At 46.7% G+C, this 12,966-nt stretch overlaps 1 protein-coding gene across 1 annotated transcript in view; it reads right to left on the reverse strand.

Annotated features, from left to right (window-relative positions):
* Positions 1-2,735: 2,735 nt before the first annotated feature.
* Positions 2,736-12,966, reverse strand: part of LOC116825768 (pre-B-cell leukemia transcription factor 1) — a 39,729-nt gene continuing 29,498 nt past the window's right edge. Inside the window, exons 8-9 of the mRNA XM_032782024.2 lie at positions 12,749-12,835; positions 2,736-3,558 (exon numbers count right to left, since the gene is read on the reverse strand). Of these exons, the coding sequence (XP_032637915.2) occupies positions 3,466-3,558; positions 12,749-12,835 (180 nt within the window). The 3' untranslated portion in view covers positions 2,736-3,465. The remainder of the gene's footprint in view (positions 3,559-12,748; positions 12,836-12,966) is intronic.

Raw genomic sequence — 12,966 nt, forward strand, 5'->3', positions numbered from 1 at the left:
AATAATTTATGCGCGGGGCTAGGACGCCGCCAAGGGTCACCCGCTGCAAGGGCTTCTGGGAGATACAGTCGGCAGCGCCTAGAGCGGGCACGGCGGGCGTGCTGGGAAGTGCCGGGGGTTTTGGCGGGGGCGGAGGGTAGCCTCGTGCAAGAGGAGGCAGAGTTCTGCGGCTCGCAGCGGCAGGCAGGCATTTCAATAGAAATCCTTGTTGGAGCAGGTCGCTCAGCAGCTGAGCCGGCCAGGCTGGAGCTCCCTTGAGCAGGCTGCAGGCATACTGTTACCAGAGCCACACCTCAGCGTGCCCCCACCCTCCTACAGATCGAGAGATTCTTGCTTTACAGGGTACAAGCCTCCATCTGTTCTAACCAGCAAAGGGAACTACCGTATTTTGGAGTCTAGTAGACGTGAGCATAGGACCTAAGGCTCTCTCATCATGCTGTATATAACAAAATAGCCAAACATGGACTGACTAGACCCGCTGTTTATGAACATGTAGGCCCAAAGACAGGCATGCAGGATTTGATAACTTTTTATATCCCATTGAGAGGGAAGTTATACTGATTATCCTGTCCTAAAAGTCCCTACTGTGTTAGTTTGATAAGTCACTTCATGTTTTGGCCTCAGTTTCTCTCTAGAGGGATAATGATACTTTAAAAAGGCAGTTTACATTTTGTAAAGTTTAAGCACAATATAAGACACTAATGCAGTCATTTTTGGAGGGCTGAGCTAAATGTTTTAAATGGTATTTAACGTGTATACACACTGTTGCCAATTTTGGTTAGACATATTCCTAGAGGTTTCATCACATGCCAGTCTTTAATTCCTGCAGATTCTAGGACAATGCTGTAGGGTTGGCAACTCTTAAGTTATATAACCCCAAAACAGCAAAGAGCTCCAATACAACTGGAGATAGGGTGCAGAATGGCAGTGAAAAATATATTAGCTTTTTCCTTAATAGGACAGGCTCTGTGTCACATGATTTATCCAATTTGTCCATGTATAAGTTTCCAAATTAAAAAACTAGGTACTATAATAAGATATGTTCATTATCCAGATGTATGTATCTCCTAAAAGAAACACTGATAAATTTATTAATTTGATTTTCCCAACTGATTTTTAGAAGCCTCCATTAGTCCCCTACACCTTCTTTGCTATTTTTCATATTACCTTCTGTAAATTGGCAGCCTTATTTATATACACTTTTTAAGCCCACAAATCTGGGGCAATATTGCTCACAGAAAGTTAAATATTCGTACTATATGATACATATTAATTAGAAACCATCCCTTATTAGCAGAAGCAACTCTCTGAAACATCATGCAATCTCCTACTGTGCAAATTCACAGTGGTCTAAACCTGTTTAGCTTTTAGAAGTCAGTAAGAGAGGCAAGGGTCCTCAGCACCTATTGTAGGATCACTTGGATTCTGTACAATTCAAAAGAACACAGGCAGACAAACATGGCTTCCATTTACTCATGAGTATGTAATGGCAGAACTGGATCAATTGTTTTGGTACTAAGAAAAGCTAGACAGTACCCTGACCCTTCCTCTCAGCATGTTGTTAGTGTCACACGATAACCTCTATATTCACCAATGTTATATGATTATTATATGTATTGTATGAAGTATGCCATGTGAGGTATCATTTGAAAAGTCATAACCTGTTAAACATTACTGCCCTGTTAAAATGTGCGTATCGTTGTATATGGAGTTCTGATTTTGCCATATGCTTGTTACTGAAACCTGTGGGTCTGGAAAAGACCCACAGACTAGCCCCTCAGAAGTAACAAAAACCATACATGTGAAGCCTCAGGTGCACAAGAGGTGTGAGTAATACATTTGCAATCCACCTTACAGACACTGTGAATTCATTGTCTGCACCGCAAAAGAGAGTGTATAAATAAGGGACAGTGACATCACCACAGGGCCTCTCCTTCACCATTCTGTACTCAAGGAGGCAAGATTGTCTGGAAGACAAAAAGACTCAGTGAACTATGAGGGAGGGGCATGGTACCGACTGGAAGACTGTCCAGTTAGCATGGATGAGTGAAAGATTTGGGTAAGATATCCTTTTGCTTTCAAAACGTATTTAGCATGAACAAGTGTACGAATAGGAATTAGCTTGCAATATTGTCTTTTATTTCTTTTGTAATCAATTCTGTTTTTCTATGCCTCTATCACCTATAATCACTGAAATCTATCTTTTTATAGTTAATGAATTTGTTTTAATATTTTATCTAAAACAGTGTGGTTGACTGAAGTGATTGGGAAATCTCTTTCCAGGTTAAAATGACAGACTGCATGAGCTTGTATTGCTCAGTAACCAAATAGTATAAGATGGTACATTTCTGGGGTGCAAGGCTGTGACCAGGGATATGCGGGTGTTGCCCGTATATAATTCAAGAGTGGCTGCGCATAACACTCTGGTATAGGTCTGGGGGAGACTTGCATGCTAAAGGCTGGGGTGAGTGGGCAGAGTGGCAGCTCACACAACAAAGCAGGGCATAGTGTACATCAGACTGGAGAATTAAGGGGGCACCACTGTCCTACGATCCAGATCGTACCCTGGCAGATGTAACAGGTCATTTTAGCAAATGCTGTTTTGAGTAATGGTGCATGGGTTGTTTTTGCATTCATATACAGTGAGATTTCTGCACTGTCAAAATGGCTGCACTAAGCTGCTACTAACCAGCAAGTCCATAAGGATAAGGGGAGGTTCATGAAAAGGCAGGAAGGAAAAAGGCTTTGGAAGTTTATTATCTTTGATAAAATTTCAACTGAAAATGAGGACTTTGTATTAACATTTTCATAAATGCACAAAATCTATTCACAGGGAAGTCTGAGTTTACACTAGACATTAAATTAGAACTACATGAAATGACACAAAAGATGGAAGTTCCTATTCAATAGCAAAGTCCAATGAAAGTTTTGGTAAAGCAATGTTCTGTTCTGGTTAATTAGTTCAGAATAAATTTAAGTAAAGAAAAGAAAAGCTTGTTTTCCTATACAAAATTACAGTACAGAGAACGCGTACAATTACAATACAGGGGGTTTAATTGTTAATAACTATCAACTAGAACAGAAATTTCATAGTAAAAAAATCTTATGGAAATTAAAATAAAAGTCAACTTTAACTGGAAAATCTGAGACAAATGCCAAGTCTTAAGAGATACTTTCAGATTCTTACCATAAAATTGATATTTAAAAAATGAATTTGGTTAGGAAAATGAAGCAAGTTCTTTTAAAACAATTTCACATCCCAATGGGCAGAAGTAAAAAGAACTCAACTGTGTCATGCTGAGAGGTAGAGAGGTATCACTGTGATCACAATCTTCTATTGGTTCCAGGGTTTTTCTGAGGTAATTAGCTGTGTGTCAAGTTGTATAAACAATAGTATTGGCAAGAGAGCAACATTGACAAGTTACACTAATGACCTCTTTCCTCTCATCAATAGGTCCTAAAAACTTAATTAGATGCATCCGAATTAACACTTCCAGGGTCTCCAGCAGGTGAAGTAATTGATGAAGGGGTGGTAGCATCCTGCCAGCTGCCATTAGCCTGAACAGGGGAATAAATCTATTGTCATTAAATCCTTAAGATGTTACTTGCATCCAAAAGATAAAGCATTTCAGTTATTTTATTTCCACATTTCAATAGAACAGTTTTGTGCTTATGAAAGTGAGGAATTAAACAATTAGAACAGGACTCAGTACAAACATGTGCTACAAAAGCTCCTCCTACATATAGCTCTTCTGTGTAAGTGTACCTCAATCACTTGCATCACACCAGCTGCTCTTCTATTCCAGATACAGACTGTAATATGCATGAATCTGAGACTAGGACATGACACACCAAAATCTCACTGGTGACCTATGCCTAGATTTTAACTGCATCTCCAGAAGTGAAAGATGGGTGCATTAACCTCTTTGCTACATCAGGCCCCTTCTCCCACCCCAGTAAAGAACATTCAAAGCACAATTTAAAACAAAAACAGGAGGATCTATAACATTTACAGGTCATTAGCTAGCCTGAAACTGAAATGAAGTTTGTTGTGCTTGTAAAGAAGTCAAGTATCAGAGGGGTAGCCATGTTAGTCTGGATCTGTAAAAGCAGCAGAGAATCCTGTGGCACCTTATAGACTAACAGACGTTTTGGAGCGTGAGCTTTCGTGGGTGAATACCCACTTCGTCAGACGCAGGTAGTGGAAATTTTCCAGGGGTGCTGATTCAAGGTCTCGTATTAGTTTCGTGTCTTCGTTTGTTATTATATAATATATAGATATATAGATATAGATATAGAGAAGCGAGAGAGAAGAGGAAGCGCGCGACTGGATAGCGTAGTGGTTAAGAGCGCCGCCTTGAATAGATCGGGAGACCGCCCTTTGATCACGAGAGACCGGGGTTCAAATCCCGGTTGGTACCCAACTCCAGTAGGGTCCTTGGGCAAAGACCCCCTAACGCTTCAGCTGCCTACCTCAAAATAGAGAGTGACACGAACTTAGGAGAGTCATGCCGGCTCGGGACGTCGCCGCGATAATTACAAGGTCCGCCGCCAGAATGTTGAGAGAGAACCAGGACAATCTGACGATAAGTGGGCTACTGGAACAAACCATTCATGGACGAGACAAGAAGAACCTGGAATTGATGAAATGCTATACACAACAGTAGACCTAATGAGAGGGGATATATGAAACGTATGAGGGGACTGTGGATGGACAAAAGACCTACATCCACACTTACTGAGAAACAGCTAGTTACCCAACGCTTCAACATAGTAAAGAGGAAGCTGCTCTCACAGCTTGAGATAGACCAACTCCACATTACATCCAGACTCAAGAAAGACTTGGAAAGAACAGTGGATGTTGCGGCCCACACCTGAAGCTGAAACTTCACTGTCACCTCCTCCAATTGCAGAGGCACAGCAGCTGAATATGAGGCATAAGATCATGGAAAAACTAGCTACAGTCAATCCTCGAGACCGATTAGCAAGGCTCAGTGGAGAAGTACCAAATCAGATAGTATGTTAGAAGATGCCAATAGAGCCCTCATCACAATTCCCTACTACCACCATAACTCAAACCAATGAACTGGTATACGCTACAGCCCTGTAATCCTGGAGATGTTGGCTACACGATCAAGAAGACAACATAGCATTGTGTACCCACCCTGGAAAAAATGAGGTTGGAGGATAAGATCAAGCGACTTCAGTTAGTCAGCTGGTGGAACTACAGAAGGGTGTAGAGATTAAGGATAAGACTTGGCTACTGAAAAAATACAAGGGCCTGACTCCATCTGAAGCCCTAGAGACTGCTAAACAAAGGCTCACAGCACTGGCTACCAGGCTAAGGAGATACACTAGAGAAGCAGAGGCCAAAAAAGTAAATGCCCTGTTCTCCAAAGAACCATCCAAGGTGTACTCCCAACTGCAGTGCAACAACACAATAACAGCAGAGCCACCAGCAGCAGAAACTGAACAGTACTGGAAGAACATATGGGAGAAAGAGAAGACTCATAACACCAGTGCAAAGTGGCTGCAGGACCTGAGAACAGAGCACAGCAATCTCCCAGAACAGAAACCAGTCACCATCACAGTAGAAGACATCCAGCAGCGGGTCAAGAACATGAAGAGCTGGACAGCACTGGACCAGACATGATCCACACCTACTGGCTAAAGAACTAACAGCAGTGCATGAACGCCTAGCAGCACAGATGAACCAGCTGCTAGCAGCAGGCTCCCACCCAAACTGGCTAACACAAGGAAGGACAGTGCTGATCATGAAAGACCCCTGCAAGGGGACAGAACCGGCCAACTACCGGCCAATAACCTGCCTCCCCACAACTGGAAAGTCCTATCAGGCATCATAGCTGCCAAGCTACAGGACCACATGGGCCAGTACATGAGCACAGCTCAGAAGGGCATTGGGAACAACACCAGAGGCTCAAAACACCAGTTGCTCATAGATAGAGCAGTCGCCCAAGACTCAAGGTCTAGACAGACCAATCTGAGCACAGCCTGGATTGACTACAGGAAAGCCTATGACTCAATGCCGCACACGTGGATCTGTGAATGTCTGGCGCTATACAAAGTCAACAGGACACTAAGGACCTTCCTCAAGAACTCAATGGGACTATGGAAGACAACACTAGAAGTCAACTCAAGGCAACTTGCACAAGTGGCCATCAAGTGCGGCATATACCAAGGTGATGCACTGTCCCCGCTGCTGTTCTGCATAGGCTTAAACCCCCTCAGCCAGATAATCACAAGGACTGGATACGGGTACAGGTTCAGGAGTGGAACTACCATCAGCCACCTCCTCTACATGGATGACATCAAGCTGTATGCTAAGAATGAACGAGACATCGACTCGCTAATCCACCTGACGCGGATCTACAGTGAGGATATCGGGATGTCATTCGGACTGGAGAAGTGTGGCCGGATGGTAGTGAAGAGAGGGAAGGTAGTCAAGACTGATGGGGTGGAACTACCAGCGGGCCACATAGCAGACATACAGACCAGCTACAAGTACCTTGGCATCCCGCAGTCACATGGAAACCACGATGAGGAGCAAGGAAGACAGCAACATCCAAGTATCACCAAAGGATAAGACAGGTCCTGAAGAGCCAGCTCAGTGGGAAGAACAAGATCCACGCCATCAACGGATACGCCCTGCCGGTCATCAGATACCCTGCCGGTATAGTGAGCTGGCCAAAGGAGGACATGGAGGCTGCCGATGTGAAAACCCGGAAGCTCCTCACAATGCACGGAGGTTTCCACCCCAAGTCCAACACCCAGAGACTGTATACCAGCCGGAAAGAAGGCGGGCGGGGCTTGGTGAGCGTCAAGGCCACTATCCTGGATGAAACCCGGAACATCCAGGAGTACATCAGTAAGATGGCCCCCAAAGATGAGCTGCTGAGAGAATGCCTGAGGCAGCAGCAGACATGGGAGGAAGACCAAGCAGAAGAAGTGCCATGGCAAGACAAGACCCTTCATGGGATGTACCATCGACAGATAGCTGAGGTGGCTGACATTGGGAAATCCTACCAGTGGCTGGAAAGGGCTGGACTAAAAGACAGCACTGAGGCACTGATCATAGCAGCACAGGAACAGGCACTGAGCACCAGATCCATTGAAGCAGGGGTCTACCACACTAGAGAGGACCCAAGGTGCAGACTGTGCAGAGAGGCCTCAGAGACAGTCCAACACATAGTGGCAGGATGTAAGATGCAGGCAGGAACAGCATACACTGAACGGCACAACCAAGTGGCTGGCATTGTGTACAGGAACATCTGCACAGCGTATGGGCTAGACCCTCCCAAGACCAGATGGGAGATTCCGCAGAAGGTTGTGGAGAATAGCAGGGCTAAGATTCTGTGGGACTTCCAGATCCAGACGGACAGGCAGGTACTGGCCAATCAACCAGACATCGTGGTAATAGACAAGGAGCAGAAGACAGCGGTGGTGATAGATATAGCAGTGCCAAGTGACAGCAACATCAGGAAGAAGGAATATGAGAAGCTGGAGAAGTACCAGGGCCTGAAAGAGGAACTAGAGAGGATGTGGAAAGTGAAGGCCCAAAGTGGTCCCAGTGGTGGTAGGAGCCTCTCGGGGCTGTGACTCCTAAGCTGGGTGAGTGGCTCCAACAGATCCCAGGAACAACATCAGAGCTCTCTGTCCAGAAGAGTGCAGTGCTAGGAACAGCTAAGATACTGCGCAGAACCCTCAAACTCCCAGGCCTCTGGTAGAGGACCCGAGGTTGAGGAAGACACATACCACCCATAGGGGTGAGAGGGGAATTTTTTTTTTTTTTTTGAGTCTTGAAGGTTGTGAAAACAAGGGAGGAGAAACTGGTTCTGTAATTGGGCAAGCCATTCACGTCTTTGTTCAACTTCCAGAGCTGATGGTGTCAAATTGGCAGATGACTGAAGCTCAGCAGTTTCTCTTTGAAGTCTGGTCCTGAAGTTTGTGCTGCAGGATGGCCACCTTAAGGTCTGCAATAGTTGTGAAAGCCCAGGGAGGTAAAGTGCTCTCTACAGGTTTTTGTATATTGCCATTCCTGAATCCTGAGAAATCCTGATTTGATGTAGAGATCCTTGGTTTTCTGGGAGGTGACCAATGCATTGTAGTTTCCTCAGGAGACTGCAGAGGTGTCACTGGAGATAGCTGGGAGTGCTGGTGGCATAGGGTCCTGAGTAGAGGTTCCACATATCCAGACAGTCAGTTCAGTGTCCCCAGCCAATGCCCGAGATGATGGGCGTCCAGGATTTCCGGGTTTGTGGATCTTGGGTATTAGGAAAACACCATCCTAGCCACCATGATGTGTAGGCTCTCTACACAGTTTGGACACTTCCTGACAGTGTCCAGATGGAATCAGCTGTCAGGATCAGCAATGAAGTTTCCCTGATGATGCCACTAGCCACAACTGGTTGCAGCTCTGTGCCTTTTATCCTCACACACAACTATTTATAAATTAGATGACAATATCCCCTCCAGATCAGTGGCACTGCTATGGCTATCCCCGCATGGCCCCACAATACGCCAATATTTTTATGGCTGACCTGGAACAACGCTTCTCAGCTCTCGTCCACTCACGCCCCTTCTCTACCTACGCTACATTTGATGACATCTCATCATCTGGACCCTTGGGAAGGAGACTCTAGAAAAATTCCACTACGATTTCAACAGCTTCCACCCAGTGCACCCAACCTCAGCCTGGACCAATCTACACAGGAGGTCCACTTTCTAGACACCACGGTGCAAATAAGTGATGGTCACATTAAACACCACCCTATATTCGAAAACCTACGGACCGCTATGCTACCTTCATGCCTCCAGCTTCCATCCCGGGCACATCACACGATCCATGTCTACAGCCAAGCACTTGATTGGGTACAACCACATCTGCTCTAACCCCTCAGACAGAGACCAACACCTACAAAATCTCCACCAAGCATTCTCTCAAAACTACAATACCCGCACGAGGTCTTAGGAAACAGATCAACAGAGCCAGACGTGTACCCAGAAGCCTCCTACTACCAAGACAAACCCAAGAAGAAACCAACAGTGACTCCACTGCCATCACATACAGCCCCCAGCTAAAACCCCTCCAACGCATCATCAGGGATCTACAAACCCATCCTGGACAATGAGTCCAAACTTTCCAGGTCTTGGGTGGCAGGATCCTTCCCACAGTCAACCTGCCAACCTGAAACTATTCTCACCGCATGGTGCACACCGCTACCATGTAAGGGTCTTACCTCAGGCCATCCATGCAACAAAACCTCGATGCCAACTCTTCCCCCATATCTACACCAGCGACACCATACAGGCATCTAACATGCAGATCAGCCACACATCACTGGTTCATTCACCTGGATGTGCCACGGGGTTCCATCCGAAGTGTAATTGACGCTCACCAAAGCCAGCCCGCCCCTTGCTTTCCGGCTGGTATACAGTCTACTGGGTGTTGGACTTGGGGTGGAAACCTCCGTGCATTGTGAGGAGCTTCCGGGTTTTCACATCGGCAGCCTCCATGTCCTCCTTTGGCCAGCTCACTATACCGGCAGGGTATCTGATGACCGCAGGGCGTATCCGTTGATGGCGTGGATCTTGTTCTTCCCACTGAGCTGGCTCTTCAGGACCTGTCTTATCCTTTGGTGATACTTGGATGTTGCTGTCTTCCTTGCTTCCTCATCGTGGTTTCCATGTGACTGCGGGATGCCAAGGTACTTGTAGCTGGTCTGTATGTCTGCTATGTGGCCGCTGGTAGTTCCACCCCATCAGTCTTGACTACCTTCCCTCTCTTCACTACCATCCGGCCACACTTCTCCAGTCCGAATGACATCCCGATATCCTCACTGTAGATCCGCGTCAGGTGGATTAGCGAGTCGATGTCTCGTTCATTCTTAGCATACAGCTTGATGTCATCCCATGTAGAGGAGGAAGTCGCTTGACTTATCCTCCAACCTCATTTTCCAGGGTGGGTACACAATGCTATGTTGTCTTCTTGATCGTGTAGCCAACATCTCCAGGATTACAGAGGCTGTAGCGTATACCAGTTCATTGGTTTGAGTTATGGTGGTAGTAGGGATTGTGATGAGGGCTCTATTGGCATCTTCTAACATACTATCTGATTGGTACTTCTCCACTGAGCCTTGGTAATCGGTCTCGAGGATTGACTGTAGCTAGTTTTTCCATGATCTTATGCTCATATTCAGCTGCTGTGCCTCTGCAATGGAGGAGGTGACAGTGAAGTTTCAGCTTCAGGTGTGGGCCGCACATCCACTTGTTCTTCCAAGTCTTTCTTGAGTCTGGGATGTAATGTGGAGTTGGTCTATCTCAAGCTGTGAGAGCAGCTTCCTCTTTACTATGTTGAAGCGTTGGGTAACTAGCTGTTTCTCAGTAAGTGTGGATTAGGTCTTTTGTCCATCCACAGTCCCCTCATACGTTTCATATATCCCCTCTCATTAGGTCTACGTTGTATAGCATTCCATCAATTCCAGGTTCTTCTTGTCTCGTCCATGAATGGTTTGTTCCAGTAGCCCACTTATCGTCAGATTGTCCTGGTTCCTCAACATCTGCGGCGGACCTTGTAATACGCGGCGACGTCCGAGCCGGCATGACTCTCCTAGTTCGTGTCACTCTCTATATTTGAGGTAGGCAGCTGAAGCGTTAGGGGGTCTTTGCCCAAGGACCCTACTGGAAGTGGGTACCAACCGGGATTTGAACCCCGGTCTCTCGTCATCAAAGGGCGGTCTCCTCCGATCAAGGCGGCGCTCTTAACCACTACGCTATCCAGTCGCGCGCCTCTTCTCTCCCTTCCTCTAATCTATATCTATATATCTATATATTATATAATAACAAACGAAGACACGAAACTAATACGAGACCTTGAATCAGCACCCCTGGAAAACACACACACACACACACACCCCTCTACCCCTGGAAATTTCCACTACCTGCATCTGACGAAGTGGGTATTCACCCACGAATGCTCACGCTGCAAAACGTCTGTTAGTCTATAAGGTGCCACAGGATTCTCTGCTGCTTGTAAAGAAGTGTATTTCAGATAGGAATTTCTCATAAGCCAGGCAAAATGCTAGTGCTAGGCTGAGTGGGGTATCAGCATGCCATTTCCTTTATAGCTAGGGTGACCACATAGCAATTGTGAAAAAACGGGACGGGGATGGGGGTAATAGACGCCTATAAGTCCCAAAAACAGGACTGTCCCTTTAAAGATGGGACATCTGGTCAGCCTATTTATAGCCCACTGGGTATTTTTTAAAGCTTAGACTAGTGGTCCCCAAACTTCTGAGTCTCTCTCTCTCTCTCACACACACACACCAGATTGGGGGTGGGGTGGTGGAAGAGACAGGGTAGAGGCAGGGGCTGGCATCTGGTCCTGCGGCCAGGTATGGGTCCATCCCTAGCTCTGCCCCCAGCCTCATCCCCAGGCCAGGAACAGAGCCATAGGCTGGTACGGGCCCAGGATTGGAGCCACACTGAGGCTGGGGACAGAGCCAGGCACAGCACTGGGGGTCAGGGATGCAGCTGGGTACAGGACCAGAGCACAGCTGGGGCCAGGGAAGAGCTGGGTGGCACTTCCTTCCTGCCCCCATGGAGACTGGCCAGGCCCTACCACACCCCACCCAGACATCCCTCTACACTCCCATAGGGGGGCATGCCCCACACTTTCCAGCCCTCTGAGACAAGAGCCTTTCCATTGAAGTAACTCTAAGAGGCTAGCTAGCCCCTCTAGCTACACAGGCAATCATTTTGGGCATGGCTACACTTGTAGATGTAGAATGCTGTGAGTTAAACCCATCTCCGGAGAGCGCAGTAGGGAAAGTGCTGCAATCCGTCCACACTGGCAGCTGCTTGCGCACTGGCGTGGCCACGTCTGTGGCACTTGCAGTGGCATTGGGAGCGCTGCATTATGGGCAGCTATCCCAGCATGCAAGTGACTGCAACATGCTTTTCAAATGGGGAGGCGTGGAGTGCAGTGTGACAGGGAGTGTGTTGTGTGTATGTGGGGGGGAGTGGGTTTGTGGGGGGCTGAGAGCATGTCAGCATGCTGTCTTATAAATTCAGCCAGCAGCAGACCTCCCCTCCCCTCCCCACCTTACCCCACTTCTCTCTCTCTCCCCTCCCCCTTCTCCTCCCCATCTCCCCCTCACACATACACAAACAAACCAGTCCACACTAATGGTTGTTTTGTCTTGGAACAGATAAGCAGCCAGCTGTCAGAATCGGAGCTTTCAAACAGCATATCCGCATTCCTACAGCAAGTTCAAAACAATGGCAAGAGTGGCCACTTGACTTAAAGGGATTATGGGATGTTTCCGGAGGCTGATCAGAGCGCAGTAATGCAACACATCCACACTGGCACCGTGGTGCTCCGGCGGGGGCACAGCAAATGTTATTCCACTTGCCAAGGTAGAATACCAGCAGCACTATAGCCACGGAGTTAGAGCGTTATACATGCCCTGCCAGTGTGGATGGGTAGTGAGCTAGTGCACCCGGGGCTGCTTTAAATGCACTTTAACTCACAAAGTAGCTAAGCCCTTAGTGTCTGGGGATAGAGCAGGAATAGCAGAAGACCACTAGGTTCTGGAAATCACCTTTTTATAAACGAACAGTAATTTACAACTATGTTAAGACACAGGATGTGTGTGTAACATAAGAAATGCATTCTCTAATTCATGCTAAAAATTCACTTATCTACTGAAAGTGAAATCAAGCTCCTTACATCAATGCGCTGCGTCGTATACAAAGGATTCCCCACAATGGTGTCATATCTTCCTGTCTGGTGTATGACATGATGTAAGGAATCCATCTGTAACAAGACCACATATGGGATAGGATTAACAAGGGACATGGTCTGATAAGAAATGAAGCAGTGTCGTTGTAACACAGCATTCTGATGCCTAGAGCATGTGATAAGGAAAGATGTAGAGGGCCAAATAG

The sequence above is a fragment of the Chelonoidis abingdonii genome, chromosome 26 (genome assembly GCF_003597395.2).
Source record: "Chelonoidis abingdonii isolate Lonesome George chromosome 26, CheloAbing_2.0, whole genome shotgun sequence".
Classification (NCBI taxonomy): domain Eukaryota; kingdom Metazoa; phylum Chordata; order Testudines; family Testudinidae; genus Chelonoidis; species Chelonoidis abingdonii.